At 29.7% G+C, this 22,758-nt stretch overlaps 1 protein-coding gene across 1 annotated transcript in view; it reads right to left on the reverse strand.

The window, feature by feature from the left end:
- The window catches only part of LOC124814686 (uncharacterized), a 34,755-nt gene extending 26,445 nt beyond the window's left edge, over positions 1-8,310 (reverse strand). The window contains exons 1-2 of the mRNA XM_065820266.1: positions 7,962-8,310; positions 7,666-7,861 (exon numbers count right to left, since the gene is read on the reverse strand). Of these exons, the coding sequence (XP_065676338.1) occupies positions 7,666-7,861; positions 7,962-8,249 (484 nt within the window). The 5' untranslated portion in view covers positions 8,250-8,310. The remainder of the gene's footprint in view (positions 1-7,665; positions 7,862-7,961) is intronic.
- Positions 8,311-22,758: the final 14,448 nt, after the last annotated feature.

Consider the following 22,758-nt stretch of genomic DNA (forward strand, 5'->3'; position numbering starts at 1 on the left):
TAAAAAACTATGACCTTATAAAAATTGTAACCCCCTCAAATTGAGTGGATTCAAACTTTGTTGCATGTACACTCTATTGCGCCTATCTCTAAATCAGCCGATATATGTACACTAGCTACCTTTATCCCTAAGTAGTATAATGTTCGGCAAATTACTATAGTCGTCAAAATCATTGTGAGTGGAATATGACATAAACATAACCATACATTGAAACGCAAAAATGAACTTCGTCTTCAAACTTCAATTGACAATATATTACATTTCAATGGTCTGCCAAATGACTTTTCCCTCTTTCCTTGCTCCCGAGAACTTAATAATTACTTTACTTATCGGCAAAATAACAACGACGATGATGATAGTTCATCATATATCGAACATAGTTGAGAATCCAATCAATTGTAAATACATTGATATTGAAAAATTTAACTCTTCAAACATCAATATTAATTACTTTTCTCTATTTCATTTAAATATCGCTTATTAGTTAAACATTTTGACGAATTAACCTCACTTTTATCTCTAATAAATTATGAATTTAGTATAATCGGAATTACAGAAACTAAGCTGAAATCTGATTTACTCCCAACAACTCCAATTAATCTTAGTAGATATGTTTATGAACATACTCCAACAAAAACTTCATTTGGAGGTGCTCTACTTTACATTTTTAATAAACTAGTTTATAAATCTAGAAATGATTTACTTATGTATAAACCCCAATTCTTAGAGTCTGTTTTTGTTGAAATCATTTTCCCTAAAAAGTTCTTTTTTCAGCACTATCAAATATGGCAAGCTCTCTATTAAAAATCAATGTATTTCTCACTGGAACCAAATAATACCATTTATAAAAAAAAAGATTTTAACTAAATACCCTTTTATTACTAACATTCTTCTTCTCAATCGAAACCAAATTAAGAAATTTATATTTGAGTATATATTTAATGAATATTAATTTTATCTTTTATTACTATTGCTTTTTTTATATTACTGTATTTATAAAACTATTATTACTTTTATTTTATACTGTCTTTTTTAACTCTACTAATATTTCAATTATCAATAATTTATCTTTGTTTTTAAATCTTATTAATATCTTGATATAGTTACTATTTGTTTTTTTATTCACATTATTATTAATATTATTATTTTTATTATATTATTATTGCAATTATTAATATCATCTTTATTTATTAGTGCTTTATTTTCCTTTTTTTTTTCTTTTTTTTCTTTCTTTGTGTCTTAAAAAAATTTTTATTTTTATTTTTTTCTTATTTATAATTCTTTCTGTGTTTTATTTGTTTTTTTTTTGTGTTTTTTTCAGGTGTCACTCCATTGACTAGTTTTTAACTATATGAGTGACACCTAACCTTATTTATGTGAGTTTATAAATATTATTGTAAATTTTCATCTTTTTATGGTTAAATAAATGGATTTAAAAAAAAAAAAAAAACTGCGTTTAGCGTTTGGGTTCCAAAATAAAAACTCACACGCAAACTCAAAAGCATTTGAAGTAACTTATTGCGTTTACTTATGTAAACGTAAACGCAATTTACGCAAATAACCGCGTTTACGCACACATTTAATACGCAACTTACGCGTATAAAATGCGTTTATAAACGTAACTCAAACGCAACTTACGCGTATAAATGCGTTTGCGAACTTGACACAAACCAACTTACCTAATCTATTTTAAAAATTTGTATGTTTCTAAGAAAACGCGAATTATTAAGTAGATGTGTGTGTGAATTATTAAGTAGTGTTATTATTAAAAATATTGTTATTATTGAAATTGTAGCAGTATATATTTTTGCTCTTTTCAAATTCGAAAAAATATAACCATGAGCGAGATCTCGTCTCGTTCTCGTTTCTCGTGAGAAATGGGACTTCTCGTGAGAAACGAGAAATAGAAAATTCTCGCGAGAAGTAGAACGAGACTTAAATATTATATTACTTTCCAAATTAAAAATAATATAATTTACAAAATGCTTAATAATTTGTTTTTTTATTTAATTAAAATTTTGACTCCGTGATTTTAATAAATCTAATTAAAAATTTAATTTGTTTTTGACAAATTAAATTTTTAATTAGATTTTTAATTAGATTTTTTAATTAGATTTTTTTTAAAAATCTAATTAAAAAATTTTAATTAGATTTTAAATATTTTTAATTAGATTTTAAATACAAAAACTTTTTGTATAAAATGGTGCACTTTAGACTTAATTTCATTAGTTTACCAGTGGAATTCAACTTGACACATATTGTTCATATTGAAAAGAAATATTCTTGACTCATTTCAACGATCAAAAATGTCACCAAGAAAAAACAAAATCTGGAGATATTTTCGAAAAAAGAAGTGACGGTGCTGAATGCAAGGCGTGCAAAAAGTCTTTGAAAACAAAAGATGGAAACACAAGCGGACGTCACCTCAAAAAAAAACACAGCCAAGATTACGTTGAGTATTCTGAAAAAACTGACGACTCTCTTTTTCCTCTTCCTAAGAAGAAACAACGAACCATGGTCGAAATGCTTGAAACAAAGTCCAAATATGACAAAGACAATTCCATTCAAAAACAGTTTGACTCTGCAATGCTGGATTACTTTTGCACTGATTTGGCATCCTTTTCAGCAGTCGAAGGAAGAGGTTTCAAGAAATTGTTTGACATTGCAAACTCTAAACTGAGCTTTCATCACAGAATGACATATTCAAGAAAGCTTTCAATTCGGTCAAGAGAAGTTCAAGCTGGAATGAAGTGCATAATAACGGAGATTACGTCAAATCTAAAAAGTGCTGCATTTACTTCTGACCTTTGGACTTCTAGAGCTCAGGACAGCTACATCTCTTGGACTTTTCATACTATTGACGAAAATTGGAGACTACATCACTGGACACCCCATGTCCAACAGTTCCCAGGCAGACACACAGGTATCTTAATTGAAGGAAAGCTGGATTCTTTTTTAGAAGAACTAAATTTGCCTGCTGATTTGCCAATGTACTGGGTGAACGACCAGGCAAGAAACATGAAACTTGCAGTCAAATTGTCAAAGCGCATTGACCAATACTTGTGCAACAATCATATTTAGCAATGTGCAGTTCGAGACTCATTTGGAATGACTGCTGGAATGGATGATGCGTTGCAAACATGCGAAGATTTGGCTTCTTTAACTCACCAGTCAACTGTTGACACAAGATGGAATAGTGAACTGGATTGCATGGCCTACATCTAAAGAGTGCAGTTATCAGCTTATGTGCAAATGAAGATACTTTTTCTTCAAAGACCATCAGTGCATCACAGTGAAAATCAATCGAGGGAGCAGTAGAAATTTTGACACCTAAAGAAGCTACAGAAACGACTGTTTCTGTAGCTTCTTTAAGTGAGTGCCAAAATTTCTGGTCGGCTGAGTCTATTCCAACAATTAACACTGTCGCCAATTCTCTTTATTTAATCCATGACAAAACTGATCAATTTATTGAGACGGATGGAAAAAATGGCTACGGTGTCTTGTATGCAAAAAACTTGAAAAGCTGCATTGAGAAAAGATTTCTTCTTTGTCACACTGGAAACTTATTGAGTGCTACAGCAAACTACTTAAATCCTGCTTTAAAGGGACTTCATTTCAAAACTTGAAGCGCATTCAAAACTGAAGCGCAAGATAAACGTCAGACTTGAAACACAAGAGCCAACATCTGAACTGAATCCTATTTTGAGCGAAATGTGCCAGTATGAATATCTCCCTAATGCCAAAATAGACTTTCCGATTCTTGATTGGTGGAAATTGCATTGAAATACATTGCCAGAACTCTCTTCATTAGCTAGACAAATTTTAGCTATTCCAGCAAGTTCAACTAAATCAGAGAGAGTTTTTAGCTCAGGTGGAAATGTCGTCCGACACAACTTACACCCAGAGTAGAACAAATCATCTTAATCAGGGAAAACATTGTCTTGTTGGAAAAGTTTGGCAAAAAAATTCTGAATTAATATTTGAAAAAGTTGTTTACATTTGACAAATGTCATTTGTGTCTATTTGTCAAAACCATGTTTACATTTTTTTTTTTAATTTGGATTTTAATATATTTGTTTTCAAAAATTGTTAAATTTCTCGTCTCGTCTCGTTCTCGGCTTCACGAGAAGTACTAACTTCTCGTCTCGGTCTCATCTCGGTTTGAAAAAACCTAGTCTCGCTCATGGTTAAAAAAATATATTATCTTTATATTATAAGTTTACATTTCACTATCTGAGTCATCGTCGTCAGAAAATTAATTTAAACTTTTAAGAAGTTTTAAGTTTACTTTAACAATGCGCGACTGATAATCAAGTCAGCATTAATGTTGCCTCGTCTCTTCTCACATACAAAACCAGAAGTACTAAAATATCTCTCCATAAAAGCGGCTGACGATGGAATATTTAATAAGATGACAAATAACTTTCGTAACATTGGCATTTTAGAATTTTCGAACCAAAAATCATAAGAATAATACACAGATATTGCAAGTCTTTTCTCTTCGATTTGCTAAAAAAAAATAAGTTTTTTTTTTCGATTTCAAGTAAATAGAGTTGTAAATTAGGCTGCCGAGCTTCTGAGCAACAGATCATCTTTATATGCACTATCGCCACCTTTTGTCTCTTCAACTCTTTCTTCTTGAAACTTTTTAAATAATTGCTTAAACAGCCTGACGAATGAGTTCCCCTTCATCATATGTAATAGCTTTTAAATAAATGTAACTTAAGTAATCAATAAATTCATTGTGCTTTCAGTAATTAAAGCTATAAAATTAAAAAAAAAATTGCCATTTATTTTTGATTTATTGAAGGTATTGAAAATTTTTTCAACTCCAAATTTAATATTTTCTGCATTGTGACGTCATCTATTCCATACCAATAATGATGATTTTTTTAAATCACTGTTCGTTAATGTTGCACCGACCGCAATAAAAGTCCAACATTTCAGAAGATGTCTATATATCACTAAATAAAGTGACAACCAGGGCATCGTCTAATTTTTCGTTAATTATATTTGATAAATTTGCCATCGTTTCTGGAATCGAGTTTTCTCTAAAACTTTTTGCACAAGGAAATGGATCTTTAACTATTTTCCTCAAAAAGGGATTATTAAATGCATTAATCGAGCAGTTCGATGTAATAAAGAACTTGATAGCGTTCAAAGTATCGGCATTTAGCACGATTCGCATAATATTTGATTTGTTTAGTGTGTCGTTTGAGTCAAACCACTTACCCAAAATGTCGTGATGTTTTCTTTGTAAATGCTTCTTAATGTTGGATGTTCGACCAATACGAGCTGTAAATTTTTGATAACACAATATGGAGAAAAACTTGGCATCATCATGTAATTTGTTTGTTTGAGTGTCAGATGTAGTAAAATGAAGATATGAAGTAGATGTAGTAAAATGAAGATATGAAGTAGATGTAGTAAAATGAAGATATGAAGTAGATGTAGTAAAATGAAGATATGAAGTAGATGTAGTAAAATGAAGATATGAAGTAAAATGAAGATATGAAGTATACTCCTAAAATATGTAAAAGTCATACGATACATTGTTCTTAATAATTTTTCAAATCTAAGAAAAAGTAATTTAAATACCCATTCAATTAAATTCATAATAAACTTCTTTTTCGGAAAAATGTTTCTTTGGCCAAAATTTTGCATTTTTTTATCAAATTACACGAGTCTTCAGATAATTTTGCCAAAAACTATAACCCCTAATTTCGGGTCTTGCTGAATAAGAGGAATAGAAATATTGGAAGCTAAAGTATTATTCGAAGACTTTGCCGATAATGATGTCAACGCTGCATTTTTTGTCTGCATAGTAGATTTCGTCGTTTTTGTAGGATTTACAAATCTTGTTCTCTTAGAAATTATTTCTCCAGATTCAGATCCAGACGAACTTTGAGATAAATAAGGTTGTAATTGCAGCTGTTGTGATTGCAATATTTCTTCTTCATGTCGCTTTTTTGAACTAGACTTTATGATATCCTCATGATAGATCTTACTATTGCGAGATTGATGAGTCATATTAGATTAGATATTTATGAAACGACTAAGTAGAACCCGGTTTCTCCTAAACTATTTTTTATTTATAATATATATGTATAAACTGTATATCCTTATATCATAAGGAAATACCTATAGGAACTTCCTTATGCTATAAGGAAGTGCGATTAGACATATCCTTTAAAACAAATTATTACGAGATTTAATATGCTTTCAATTCTTTTTATAACGAATTTAAAAAATAATTATCGATTAAATTTGTTAATAATGATATTTAATTTCTCATTATAATGACTCCTTTTAAAATGAGTGTATTATATTTTTAAATTGAGTGAATATAGTCAGATTTTTATAATAATTGAAATGAGCTTATTAATTAAAGATATTAAGTTATATTTTTTTCTAAAAATAGGTTTTTGTTAAAATATAAGTACCGAATATTATTGAGTTCAATTTGTGAACGGAAAATAACTTTTCCATTGTTTTAAGCAATTTTTAAAGTGTGCGTGTGCGCTGACCAATCACATAGTGTTTTTGTGGTTGATTGCTTGTTTTAAGCGAGCTTTTTATATATGAAATGCAAAAACATACGATGGGACAATTATTCAAAGAAACTAATTGCCCACGACTAGGAAAAGATCTACAAAAATATATAATCTCACAAAATTTTACAAATAGAATAACATAGTATTTAGTAAAAAAGGGAAAATGGCCTTTTATGTGTCAGGTAAAATGCTCTGTAAATATTTAGTTTTAATATTTATGGTTTGTTTTAAAAGAAATAAGCTTACCTAAAAGTTTTTAAAACTAAATAATCACAGGACGTTTTGTCCCACATATAAAAAGGCATTTTCCTTCACCCAAAACTAGCTAATTGCAAATAAACTAGTTTTATTGAGTTTTAGAATTTTTACACTTTGAATATTGTGGAATAAATTACCCACAAAACAAACATTTCTTCATCATAATCACACATATAATAATAATACAACTAATTTTTTTTAACTTTTAGTGGAGCAAAATGTTTCTAAAGTCAAGTCCGATGCGTACATTTTGTTTCAGTTACGTTTATAAACGCATTTAAACGCGTAATTTGCGTTTGAGTTGCGTTCGTAAACGCAATTTATATACGTAAGTTGCGTATTAAATGCGTGCCTAAAAGCAGTAATTTGTGTATATTGCGTTTACGTTTACGTGAGTAAACGCAATAAATTGCGTCAAATGTGTTGAGTTTGCGTGTGAGTTTTTATTTAGGAACGCAAACGCAAAACGCAGTTTTTTTCGCGTCCCAATGTATGGACATAACTAACCAAAATGATATAAAAACAACGTTAACGACCGTTGTTGCACTAACGCAACTTAGAACTTTTAACTTGTAAGATTGTTCTAACGTTTTAACAACGTATGCGAGCTAGCTAGGATAGTATTACTATCCTATTCCTATTATAGTATTACTATTATGGTATTGTTACTATTATAGCTATAATTAAAAGTAAAAACTATTACTACCATAGTAATCGTTAATTTCACGGAAATTTTGTTTTTGTAATTAAAACCCTATTTTATCATTTGATTACAATGATAAAATAGGACGAACATTGGCCTTCTAATTTATATATAATTACATTAAATGAGCAAAAAAAAAAAATTTTGCACCTTTTTCGTTCATACAGTTGTACATTTTTGAAAAACAGTTCGCTTTTTTAGAAGAACATAGCGTCGGGTGATAAGGAGCTTCAGTACTTGATTTCAACTTCATGATTATCCAGGTTAGAGTAACTATTGCGCGATTATTAATCATCGCTTTACATTTAACTAACAAAGAATCCCATGAGTATTCGTAATCAGTAAGCTTAAAATAAAAAAATATATATTTTAAACAAACTCTAAATCAAGAAATAAAAAATATAAGTAGTAATAATAGTGAATAAAAAAGAGAGTTAGCGACATACACCTAATACCCAAGGTTTGAAAACATCCTGATTTTGTGGCCTTCCAACTTGCACACTACCTGCGTAAGGACTACCAGACTTTGCGACGATTTCCCATTGGTAAGTTTCAGCTCCAGGTACTGAGCAATCCAAAAATGTTGTTTCAAAATTTGTTGGTATATCCATATATCGAACAATAAAAAAATCTTTATTTAATGAAAAAAATCTTGCAAGTTCTACATCTAATATAGGAAGTGAATGAACTTTAAATATGCAAAGAGCCATTAAAAGGCCACATAAAATTTGCATTTTAGTTTCTTTTAAGATATTTTAAAAAACTAAAAAAAAAATACAAATGTAAAGTTTTATTCTGCTTTGAAATTTTGAAGATTTCTTAAAAATTCTTTTTACAATGTCTTTATATAGAACGAAGACCATGCAGTGAAAAATTAATTAGAAAAAAGAATTAAAAAATAATAATATCGTTGAACTTAAAATAAAATTTTTGAGTGTTCAAAAAAGTATAAAAAACAAAAACATTTTTTAAGTTAAATATTTTTTTTAGAGTTTGACTGTTATAAAACAAGCTTTTAAAAAAAATTAACCTAATTTTAGCTTCCATTTTCTAATAAATTTTTAAAGAAACTTTTTTAAAGTAAATTTTTCTGTTACACAGAGCAATTATTTGAGTATGTTTTTTAGCAATTCACGTTTATTTTAACATTGAAAAGTGTAAATGGAATTACTGGCAATAACTTTTTGTGAAGTTTTTTTTGAACTTGATTTATGCATTAGGATAAAATACATTAAAATTACTTGCATTTAAATTTGATCTAATATATAACTACCAAGGTCACTGATTTCCCTGACTCCGCAAGGCTTATAGTAGGGATCGTTGAGTTACTTACCGATGACGTTACAGACCGGTAAGTTATTGGCAACTTACCCGTAACTTAATTCTAGTAACCGATAACTTAAGTATAAAAAAAATTAACAACGTTACCGGTAAAAATTATTTTTCACGCGACTTTGATTCACGGTGCAAAGGAACAACTCTAAACCTTGCAACGCATCCCCAGAACTTTTTGTTATTGTTTATTATCAGAAGACTCTTCCTTATTTCAAGTGTAAAAAACAACTTTTTTCACCTGGGGCCTAGGGAGAAATCACGTATTTTAGGCGAGTGTCTAGTAATTTTGTTGTTCAAGATAGGTAACTAAGAGCTATGTGGCATACTCAAATTTTTAGTATGTTAATACTGGTATCAAATGAGGATGACTTGCAAAAAGTTTAGGTAATTGGAGCTAACCCAACCCCGTCCCGGCCCCTAACTGTCCCCTTCCTAGAACTACGTCTCCTACGATAATAAGTTTTTTTTAAAGTTCTATCATAAACAAGACCAAAATTTATCGACAAATTTCAAGTTTCATCAAAAAATCTCTTTTCATTTAAGATTTTTGACCCTAAGAAGTTTAAAATTCCACAGATTTTCCCCCCGAATTAACTTTGAATGGTCGTAACTTTTAACTTTTAAACTAGGAATTTTTTTTGATGAAATTTGAAATCTGTCGATAAATTTTAATTTAGTTTAATAAAACACGAAAAAAGATTTGAAAAATTTGTTCAAGGAACCATAGCCTAGGGGTGGGGTGGTTTGGGATTGGAGATTTTCTCTAACACCACAAAATTGCATTTAAAAAAACATGCCAGCGAGCATTTATTTCGAGTTTCAAAAGTGAAATTGTAAACTGAACTATTAATTTTATTAATTTCTTACTACTATTTCTATTTCAGTTATTACTATTATTAGAATTAAGTTATTAAGTTACTATTTCAAATATTAACAATTAGCAACGGCTAGCTAATTTTTATTAGTTAAATTAATAACTTCTTACTCTGTTATTATTATTATTCTATTATTATTATTATTAGTTAAATTAATTCTTCTTACTCGCGTTGAATTTTGAACTGAAAACATGCTATTGGTCATTAAATTGAAATTTAATTAATGGGACCAATATATCATGCCAACATTATAAATGCACATCAGAAGTTTTTATTTGAAGCATTCATTTAAAATGCCTTACCATGCGAAAGAACACGTTGATTTTGTTAAAATGTTTTGCATTTGCTGCTTCAGGAAATGCAAGGATTTAACACTATTCAAATCTTATCAAAACAATATTCTGGAAAGATTATTCATCTAATAAATCAGACCTTCCTACCTGCTTTGTCAAAATGTAGAAAAAAGCTTGCTGGGACCAGATAGCTAATTTCCAGACATGGAGCAAACTCCAAACATTAATATGTTTATACTTATGACAAGTAATGAGAGTTTGCAAAAAATTGCGATAATTGGAGGCTGGGAACAAAAAAGCCCCAAATTTTTTGCCCCCCTTCCCCAAACATGAGAGCAACAAGTTGATGAAATATTTTTTGTCCTATTCTCAACTAGACTTATATTCATCAACAAATTTTAAGTTTCATAGTATTATCTTTCAGCGTTCGAAAATTATGACCATATAAATTTTACAACCAGACATGAAGCAAACTTCAAATTGGAGTTTGCTTCATGTCTGGAAGTTTGCTATCTTAAAGACCAAAAAATGTTGGATCCGCCCCTGGCTGGGACTGACCCTTATTTCACTATGCGACCGTGTTGTAAAGGTAAAATATACATATTTATATATAATGTACTTTAGTTAAAATTTAGTTACGTTATTATGGGAACAATAGTTACTAGACATACGCTTAGGAATTTAGATCTGAATACCAGAGTTATCAGAGGCAGAAAATGTGAATGTTTTATATGTGAAACGAGCGCAGATCTAAAATGGAAAAAATATTTGCCCCTATGGTTAAATGTGTTTCGGGAAGGCCTGTTTATAATGGTACCGAAGACGTTTCAAATAAACCCGCAAAAAGACTTATTCGTCTAGATAGCCATGTTCAAGTGTTACAAGGAATTCCACATCCCTGTACAAAGTTAAAAAGACAAAAAAATTTGACGGCTATTGTAAGATCAACATCTCCTACAACGCAAGGAAAAGTTCTGTCCAGTTCTATTAAAGGCTTGACCACAAGCATATTAGGAAACACTTTAGCTTTGAAAACTTTTGGTTCAAAGCAACTTGTTGTCTCGGAAAGACTGAGGTTAAAAAACCTTTCTTTTCTTTGGATAAATTGAACAAACTTCAACTAAAACTACATACCAGCTAAGGCTATGATGCTTAAAAGTTTTTTTTTAATAATTTAATTCTGAATTTAAAGCCAATTTTTTAAATAATTTTGTTATGACTTTTAAGTAATCGCAATACGATTGAAGTTGCACACTTTCTGAGGAGCGAAGGAAGACAAAAAAGTGTGGAATCTGGTTTCCATATTATACTGACTGAGAGCAACCAGCTGATTGGAAAATTATTCGATTGTGATAAATTCCCATTATTATTAGGAGTAAATGAAAACAAAGAGGTAAGTATTCTACTGCCTACAATTTTTTGAAATAACTAGAATGCAATCTGTATCATTTATTTTGAACTTTTATTCATAAAGAGTTGGTAGAAAAAAATATCCTTTTGGTGTATTGTAAGGACGTTGAAGAGCTTGCAGCAATGGTGCTTCATCACAGACATCAAGAAACAAATGATGTTGATATCAATTTAGGTGTAGATGGAAGGCAGGGATTCTTTAAAGTTACTCTATCAATCACCTTAAAACCAGAGTTAGAAAATAATAAAATCCCAAATAAAATGAAAAAGTATGACGGATATGCGTTTAAAGATTTCAAAGTTACAAGTGTACAAAAAAACTATTACACTGGCCATTTTACCATTATTGAACTAAAAATACCGTATCCTGCGGATAATTTTAGATAAATTGAACATTTCTTTCTTAGATTACACAGTATCTGAAGATCTAAAGGTTTTGCTTCAAATGGTTACAAAACAAACTGCAACATCAAAGCACCTTTGTCCGTTTTGCATGACCTCATCTCCGAATTTTCAAAAAGCTGATCATTATTCTTTAGAATCTTTGTGCAGATTACACGACCAGTGGATATATGATGGAGCAAAATTAATAAATGCAAAAATGTTTACAAATGTTGTTCAATCCCCTTTATTAACTGGAGACAAAAATAAAAAAATAGTAGAGCTCGTAAATATTCCCATTCTACATATAATTTTAGGTGTTTTAGACAAAATTTTAAAAGAGATTGAAAAAAACTTGTTTAAAAATAAGGAGTGTGGGTTACAGTTTGTCAACCGATATCTGTCTACTATAAAATTTACAGAGTTTCCTACCAAGGGCAGCATCGCTTGGAAGGCAATGCTTGCAATAAGTTGAATTATATCATAGACAGCTCTGAGCTGTTTTTTTAGGAGACCAGTTTTGGAGATCCCGTATTCAAATACATTAAGGTACTTAGAAATTTTGAAAACGTAATCCATGGCTGTTTTGGAAAATCATTAAGCTCTATTTATGTCAAAGTTCTCTACGAGCTATAGAAATCTTGGGGCTACAAATCCTTTGAAGGAAAACATAGTTGAGCAACATATTATCGAATTCATCGACATGAAAGGTGGAATCTTCGTTGTGACAAATAAATTTTAAGTTTGACAAAAGATTAAAATAATATTATTTAATTATAGTAATAGTAATTAAATACTTATTATTACAATAATACAACAGTTTATGCAAGTTTAAACTTGCATAAACTGTTGTATTATTGCTAAAACTGTTGTATTTTTGCATAAATTGTTGTATTATTAAGACGATTATTTATTAAATAGACTAAAACTTATTTTGTGCATTTTATATTCTCTAGGCTTAAGTTACTGGACCGTGCAAGCTCTTGAATCCATTCACCAGGATTTGAAGCAGTTTTGGCAACTGAGAAAAGTTGGAGAACACAGCCCAAACTATATTGAAGCGCTATTGTTTAGCGCTTCAATATAGTTTAGCTATAAACACTTTTAAAGTAGCTTTCAATTTGCAGGTAGCTTGTAAAAAGTATAAAATTAACCTCTTATGAACAATTGTTCAACATAATTTTATAATATATGATATGATGATATATGACATGCAAAATATAAATAATAATTTAACCACATGGACCAGAAATTTTTTTTTTACAGCAATAAAGTAATTTTACCAAATTTATTTGACCCATAATACCCCACCCCTAGTGTATGGTTCCTTAAAGGAATTTTTCAAACTTTTTTTGTGTTATATTAAACTAGATCAAAATTCATCGACAGATTTTAAATTTCATCAACAAAAAAATTTCTAGTTTAAAAGTTACGACAGTTCAAAGTTATTTCAAGAGGTAAATTTGTGAAATTTTAAACTTCCCAGCCGGCATATTAAGTTGTAAATGCGCATTTAAAACTTGTTTAAATACGCTTTATTCTGGTATGTATGTTAGCCATTTTATCGCGTCAAACATGCGTTAGAAATATGCTACAGATGCGTTTAAAAACGAGTATGCAATACGCATCCTACTGAGTGTGAAACTCGCATTTGAAACTCTTGATAATGCTCATAAATCACTGCAATTAGATATTATTCAATAATGTATGTTACCCATTTTACCGAGTAGAAAACGTATCAGAAATACATTTTAGACGTGTAGATTATTGGACACATAACACGCGTCTGAAAGGTATTTTTATTACATGTATATACAAACGCGCACACGCATTGGTTTTAAAAATAATAACAAAAAACAAATACTTAAAAATTTTATTAAATTAACTTGTACAGTGTTCAATATGCACATCTATATTATAGTTTTTATAATATAATAAAAATACATGTTAGCTTCATTTTATAATAACAAAATTGCACCAAAATTAGTTGTATACTAATGTATACTAGTAGAGGATTTATTTACCTTGTATTATATGAATGTATTATTTCTTACAATTTCTCACAATTACTGTTTATACAACTAAAAATACACTATACAACATCATATTCAAAAATTATATTAGGCAAACAATTGAAACCCATTTTATTGAAAGATTTGACTGCGTTCGCATTTGGTGGTGCATCATAAAGAAGGACGATTTCGAAGAAAAACAAAACTTCTGATGTTTTTTGATAGTTCTTCCAAGTTTAAGAAATCAATATCAGAAACAAAGAAATTAATTTAACCTAAGGAAAAGTTCTTACTTAAACCTGAATGCATGCAGCCAGTTTATAGACACATACCACATCCACAAAAATATTAAAAGTTTCAATTGAGTTAGGTTTACCTTTCTGAATTTTTTGTCACTTATTTTGCCTTCATCCTTCAACTAAAAATTTATACGTAAAATAATTTTTTAAACTTAAAATTTGGTAAAAAACCAGCATTAATTATCTCCAAAAATATTTTATCAAAATATCTATATTATTAAAATATCTCAAAAAATATTTTGAAGAAATTATGAAATAGAAGTAATCTAATTAGTAAATAACTATTAATGCATGAAATTTGTTGATGAATATAAATTTAGATAAAAATAGTAAAGAAAATACTTTATAAACTCGTTGCTCCCACGTTAAGAGCTAGGTGGGCCCAAAAATTAGGGTTTTTTTGTTCCAAGCTCCAATCACCCCAATTCTTTGCAAAACATTCTCTTTTGATATAAGCATAAACATACAAAAGTTTGGAGTTTGCACAATGCCTGTAAGTGTCAAAACTTAAACATCTAAAAAGTGTACACCACTGATATTTAACCAAGTAAAAAATTTATCCTTCATAAAAATATTTTATGAAGTTACAATACAAAAAAAGTTACAAATCAAATGCAGTATAAAATCCAGACAATTTTAAAATATAATGAACATAACTTTGAAATTCATGAATACAAAATAAAACATAAAAAAAAAACACAAAACAAATTTATTTATGGATAACACATTTATTGTGCTACCCTAATAACACAATAATTTAGAATAAACATAAACTTAATTCATAAAATGATCTGATTGCATTTCTTGTTTAAACATGGAAAACACTGATGTGTAGCCAGTTACACTTTGCAAGTTATGATATTAGTAAACATTTTTTCATACTGTTTTATATATATACTATTTATACCTACTAATAAATATTATTTTTACGAAATATATTTTATCAACTATAAAATTAAAAAAATTTTTTTTATGTAAAGTGACAAATAAATAAAAACTTTTATAACATTTACATTTTCACATACAAAATAAAGTCTTAAAAAATAGTTTTTCTTTTAATCAACTAATTAGTTTTTTTTTTCTTTTTAAATGGCTGCTAATTTTCTGAGAATTAGTCAAAAAGTAAAATAGAAACATGAGAAACTTATACTTATCTTTTACTTCATTTATAAAAATTTACACAAATGCTCCTTAGTGTGTTAGGTTAATATTTAGTTAAAGAAAAAACTGTGTTTATAGAAGAGGTAACATTATTATGATTTAAATAATATGAAGAATGTGTAAAAATACATATATTCTTCCATGAACAAAAAATAAATTTAGATTTCAACATATTAACAAACTGAAGCATTCAATTTCTGACCAACTAAGCCATGAACCTTGGTTACTTAACTGCATGTTTTAGTGTAGACTGAACCAAACGTAAAACTATTTAAGTCTACACAAAATTTAGTTTTAATAGTTACGCGAACAATTCTCGATGAAAGATTGGTTTTTTGTTCAGAATCAGTATCATTGAATTCAACATCACCAGAATTCAAAACCAACCATATTTGATACTCTATTTTGATTATCACTTGAATATATATTCACTTTACAGAGATATAATTCTTTTAACTGATTTTTGTTTGTTTTTCAGTGACGAAAGATCTTCAGATAAGAGTTCATCCAATGAACTTGAAAACATATCAGGGCAAACAGCACTAGAGATAAAATTATTATCACATATAATATATGTGATAGTAGATATATCTCTAATTCTGGAGATATATCTATTATCACATACATTATATGCGATAATAATTATATCTCTAGTATATGTTGGCATATGTAATAATACTTTAGCAGAACAATATTGTTCGGCTAAAGCATTATCACATGATCAACATATCAGTGCAATATATGTAACATATAACTGTATAGTGCTTTAACGATGACTTTTCTTATAACTTAATATTATATTAATGAACTTAATGATACATAACATAATAAAATAATATTAACTATTTATTATATTACATGACATTATATTAATTAAAAAAACATTGCTATATGTGAAATGGTTTATCAGAAGGATCGATCTCTTCTAAAGAGATATCGTTCTGCTAAAACATTTTACATATATCACAAAAGCTATATGAAGACTATTCATGTAGCTTCTCGTGCATACCTGAATATTCCTGCCGGAATATAGCTATAGAATATAAGTTTTTATTAAAACAAGATAATAATTTTAGACAATTTTAAAAGCTCCATAAATGAAATAACGACTTTTTACTGGAGATGGGAAACGAACCAAACCCGAACCGAACGAACCGAACTAGAACCTTATCTACGACAGAACCGAACCGAACCCGAACTTTAGTTGTTACCAAACCGAACCGAACCTGAAGCTTAAAATTGTTGAGAACGAACCGAATCAAACCAACTGTCTAACTTACCCTAACCAAGCCAAATAGAGGCTTGAAAAAGTGAAAATTTTGTAACTCGCACATCACTACAATACATAACATGATACATAACATACCACGAGTTTAGAATTATTTTGTTCTATCTCTAATTCTAAGTGTTGGAAGAAAATGAGTTAGTAATGAATTAGTAAATAATAATTACTTTTAAAATATATTTTATTTTTAAATTTTTTTCTAAACAATTTGTTTAAATCAAAATTATTTAAAGCATAAGTTATTATTTCTTTAAAAACTAAGCTAAAATTTTAAGTAATTTTTACTTTTAGAAAAAAATCTAAAATTTTCTCCCAACGTTTAAAATGGGAGAACAAAATAACTCAAACCTTGCGATAAGTCTACAGTTCATAACATTACTAACCAAAACGGAAATGTTGTTTCTAAACATTTGAAATATTGAGTGTTGTTAATGTTCTGAACTTTTATTCATATCTTAGTAATTAATGATTGCAATAATTACATAATATTTTAGTAATAATGAGTAACAGTAAATTAACTCGTGAATGGACGAAAAAAGTGTTGGAGAAAATGATAACAGACAGAGTGGCTCGCTTAGTACCTGCATCATGGACAAAGAGTGAATGCTGGACACGCTTCCGTTGCGTTGAATTTGGAGATGAGGTCTGTCGCTAGACTTACTGCACATATAACTATTTAGTTTTATAAATATTTCAATAAATTAATAATCACCTGCATCTCTCAGGCATTGCATATTGCCAAACTGAGCAGCATTTAGGTTTGATAATTGAATATTAAATTTTAAAGTCAATTGACCTTAGTTACTATACATTTTATTTGATTTTTGTATAACTGTGAGTAATCATGTTATGAGCAACAGGTTGTTAAGGAGTTTGCCGTTTGTAAGCAGTATGGATTATGGTTGTTAGTACGAATTGGTCATACTACAACTTTACAAAGACATAATGCATCACACATCAATAAGATCAATTCAGAACCTGGACAATTAAAAATGACAAACTTTTTACCTAACAAGACAGAGGTTAGTAAATATAGTTAGCGGATCTTGCTTTTTTCGTTTTAACTTTTCACTTGTTACTTGCTGCCATTGATAGCAAAGTATATTTGTTACAAGTTGTTAGCAATATTTTAGAAATACAATCTTTCAAGATGATGGGCTCCGTTACTTTGCTCAAACAATGATTGATATTGAATCGAAGTATGGAACAGTCCAACTTGAGGATAATATGTATGATCAAACAACGCTGTCTAAGACACTACTACCAAAGTTATACAACAAATGCGTTCGAAAGCTGAAAGACAAACTTGCTGGGGTTACGCATATCGCAATAACAACTGATCACTAGGCCGATGACATTCTAAAATACTCTTATCAGACTTTTACAGCACATTACATTAACAGCAGTTATTGCCTTATAAGTAAGTGTATTGGATTGTTTGAGTTTAGTGAGTCTAAGACTGGCATTGCCGTAAAAGCAAAGACAACTGAAATACTTAAAAAACTTTTCCCTCAGACTATAAAAAGTGACAATTTGGTATTTGTAACTGATAATGGGAGTAATATGAAGTCGGCTTATCGCAACAATATTAGACTTAGCTGTGCAGCTCATAATCTAAATTTAGCTGTTGAAAAAGCTTTGAAATCCCCTGGTGCTAATTTAGTTCATGAAATGATCAAGACTTGAAAGGAAATAGTGGGCTACGTTAAAAATAGTGAGAAAAACCTGGAACTAAATCACACTCTCAAACAAGATGTTGCGACTCATTAGAACAGTCAATTTTTTCTTTTGCAATCATTGTCATGTCAGTTAGATCATGTCAAGTCAATTCTTGCTGATTCATAACAGTTTGACAAACTTGAGCAACTGAACAACGTTAATGAACAATTGTTGCATGACATCGTAGAATTTTTGCATCCCTTTCACAAGGCTACTGTACTATTGTCACATGACAATGTGCCGACATCCCCTAATATATGGCCAATGCTATTTTGTCTTCGGTCAGTCTGTAAAATCAATGGTTCAGACAGCGACAATATGCGTGATTTGAAGGCAGCATTTCTGTCGAGCTTGAATGAAAAGTATATTATTCATCCTTTGCACAAGCTATTAACACTTATTGTTCCTTCTTACTTATACTTATCTTTTATCAACACAGAAGATCGCAATTTTGTTTATTCAGAGATGCGTAGTATGGTGGACAAAATTATTTCTTCTTCACCAAATCAGGTGAAGGACTCAGGAAATACAGACAGCTTTAGTGAATGCAGTCATTCAGATCAGCTGCCTCCTTCAAGAAGAATAAAGCTAACCCTGAATTGTATAATTTGCTGCCCGACTTTAAAACAACTGCCGCTCCATTGTCAAACGCCGACAGTAATGACACAAGACATGAACTTGACAAATACTTGGCACTGCCCGTGACAGTGTGTGATGCATTACAATTCTGAAAAAAAAAATAACCGTGAACATAAGCTTCCGACGATGGCATTGATTGGTAGAAAGTTGATGGCTATTCCTGCTACAAGTACTGCCAATGAAAGAGTGTTTTCAGTGTGTGGGGTGACGATGAGTGAGCGCAGGGCTTGCCTAAACCCAAAAACTTTGAAAATGCTGGTATTTCTCAAATACAACATGCAGTCCTGACTACTAGACTGACAGTAGGCTACTTAAGCTACCGCTATTTGTGTTTAGAAAATTACTGCTTAAATGTTTTGTGCACTTTAACTGCAGCTATTAGTAACTGCATTGTTTTTTGAACTTTTAAAGTTATTTGCAATGCTTTAACTACTTAATATCATTTTAATTTATTTTTTCATTGTTTTATCATTGTGGATGTAAAGCTTTGTAACTAATAAAAAAACAGTTTTTTTGATACCGAACCGAACCGAACCCGAACTGTGTTTAAGACCGTACTGAACCGAACTAGAACATTAGATATAACCGAACCCGAACTTTAAAAAAAGGGTTCGATTCCCATCTTTACTTTTCACTAAAACTTCTTAATTTTGATGTAGCGATTTTAATGTACGCATGCGCTCTGCATCCTAACTTCTATTTTTCTTTTAAATGTTTATATTTAAACAAAACCGGGCTCGACTTTACGTATTTTTGATTAAAATGTGGTATTGAACTAGAATTTAAAACTTAAAAATAGATGCGCATTTTTCTTTTGTAGTATGATCAATTGGTACTAACAACCATAATCCGCATTTTTCTGGTATCAACAGTGATAAATACTCTACCTATTTATAATACCAGGTGTGCCGGCTGGGATTCTTATGGTCATAAATCTTAAACAAAAAGAGATTTTTTGATAAAACTTGAAATCTGTCGATAAATTTTAGTCTAATTTTTGATAGAACTTAAAAAAAAAATTATTATCTTTATTAGGAGACGTAGGTCTAGGAAGGGGACAGTTAGGGGCCGGGACGGGGTTGGGTTAGCTCCAATTACCTAAACTTTTTGCAAGTCATCCTCATTTGATACCAGTATTAACATACTAAAAATTTGAGTATGCCACATAGCTCTTAGTTACCTATCTTGAACAACAAAATTACTAGACACTCGCCTAAAATACGTGATTTCTCCTCAGGCCCCCGGTGAAAAAAGTTGTTTTTTACATTTTTGAAATAAAGAAGAGTCTTCTGATAAGCTCAAATTACTAGACCATCCAATTTGAGTATTCGAATACTTGATATTTGAATATATTTGCGTGTTTTTTTACTATTTGATATTCGAATATTTTCTCCAATATTCGAATAATTTCAAAAATGTAAAGACAGAGTAAGCTTTTAAAAAAGTACTGTTAATTTCTCTTTTTGCAAACGAAAAAAATATTTCTCTTTTTGCAAACGGAAAAAATTCTTAGAATTTTTATATAACCTTGAAGAGGAAAACTTAAATTGCATTTTTGTATGGTTTTTATTTTGTGTGACATTATTTTTGTTTGCTTTTAGAAAACAGTCGTTTATTTAGATTGCTTAAAAATATAAATACATATTTGTTCCATAAAAAAAAAATCTTAATAATAATCTTAATAATAATAGTTTTCAATATTTTGTGAATAACTAAATATAATATACAATTAAATAAATATAATATAATATACAATTTGTGGTTGCATAGTTTGAAGTGGTAAGTTAAAATTTTTTAGATTTTCTTAGATAATTCATCTCTGGTTTTTTTAGCCATGTCAAAAAAATCCAAGGTATGGGAGTTTTTTAAGAAAGACGAAAAAAATATTTGTGAAGCCAATTGTGGTAGGTGGAACACGAACATAGGATGGAGAAGTTCAACTACTGCTGTGATTAATCATTTGAAGCTACGACACAACATATTGATATCTAAATCGGTATCAAATGACAATGATGGAGAAAATAATATTCCTAAGAAAAAACAAAATACTGAAATAAGTAATATTTGGCCATTTGTAAAAAAAGAATCTTTAAATAAAATATTTTCAAAAGCCGCAGCTTTTGATGGAATGGCTATCACAGCAATGAGTAAATCCCAAGCTATAGCTGGTTACGTGCAACAAAAAGGTTATAAAATGTCGAAAAGTCCGACAACTATTTCAAAATGCATCAATAGCTTTTATAAAGAAAAAAGTATTGAACTGCGGGAAAAATTTGAAAAATTAAAAACAGCAAATCGTAAATTTGCTTTTACTGTGGATGAATGGATAGATTGTACTATTTTACGTTATGTAAACGTAACAGCTCATGTGATTTGGAATAGACTCAAATACAATTGAATGCTATGTTCTGGGTTTAACGGAAATAATTAAGCAGGCATATGCAGAAACAATTAAACATTTGGTTAAAGCTAAGTTAGCAGACTTTGGGATTTTCTTAAAAAATGATGTTATTGCATCTACTAACGATGCAGCAGCCGTAATAAAAAAAAATGGCAATATATTAGGTGTTTTAAATCAACTTTGCCATAATCACGCGCTTCATTTAGCCATGATGGATTGTTTTTATATACCAAAAAAATCTATTCGCAATGAAGTTTTTGACGATACCGAAGATTTTGTTGATGAAGATGTAGAAGAAGATTTCACAGAAGATCAGTGCTCTGATTACAATTTGGTGTTTATTGAGGAAGATTAATATGATATGACGTTAGATTTTGATCAAATTATTAACAGGTTAAGAGGTGTTATAAGAATGTTTAAAAAATCGGCTACAAAGCATTCTATTTTGCAAAAAAATATAGCTCAAAAAATGGGGAAAAAACTCAATTTAAAATTAGACATAAAAACACGATGGAATTCTTTGAGTGTAATGATTCGACGATTTTTAATTCTATCAGAATGTGTTAACAAATCCTTAGTCGAATTGAATATTGATCCAATTCCAGAAAATGATAATTTTGCGCTACAAAACCTTGTTGATGTTCTGGCACCAGTTGAAACTGCTGTTACTGAATTAAGTAAAAATGATGCAAATCTCATAACTGCTGAAGGAGTTTACAAATTTTTGTTTGAAAAGTTGCAGCCAATGCAAACTAATATAGCAAAAAAACTGATACATGCGATCAAAATAAGGATGGATGAAAGAAGAGATCCAGTTTTAATGACATTGATCATTTACCTGCAGAGTGGAAATATACCAAGTTCTAACGCTCATTTTAAATATTCATCAAAAAATGCAGCAATATTATTCGCTGTTAAAGTTATGGAACAAATATATCCACAAATGTTTGAAGAAGAGCAAATTAATAATGATTCTACCTCATCTGATGCGGGTGATTTAATAGAATTAACATCACAAGTTGCAGTCGGATTGCAAAAAGAACTCTAAAATGCAATAAGTTCTATTACAGAACCAAAAAACTGTCATGTTAGCAATCGCAGCGAAATTGATAAATATATTGAATTGAAGAAAGAATTTCGTCAATTGGATTCTTTTAAAAAACGGTCGACAACGCTGGACGTTTTGTATAACGCTTTAATAACAATACGCCCTACCTCAACAGCTTCTGAAAGAGTTTTCTCAACAGCAAGAGCAAATAAAACGAAAAGAAGAACAAAGTCTAAATTTCGAAACATTCAATTCTCTTTTATTTTTAAAATATATGTTTTTAGAAAAAAATAATACATATATAAAATAATAAAATCGTTCAAAATAAAATATAAAACACTTTTTTAATTAGATTATTGTTATTTTTTATTTTTTTAATGTCTTT

This window comes from Hydra vulgaris, chromosome 15 (assembly GCF_038396675.1).
Source record: "Hydra vulgaris chromosome 15, alternate assembly HydraT2T_AEP".
In the NCBI taxonomy this organism is placed as follows: domain Eukaryota; kingdom Metazoa; phylum Cnidaria; class Hydrozoa; order Anthoathecata; family Hydridae; genus Hydra; species Hydra vulgaris.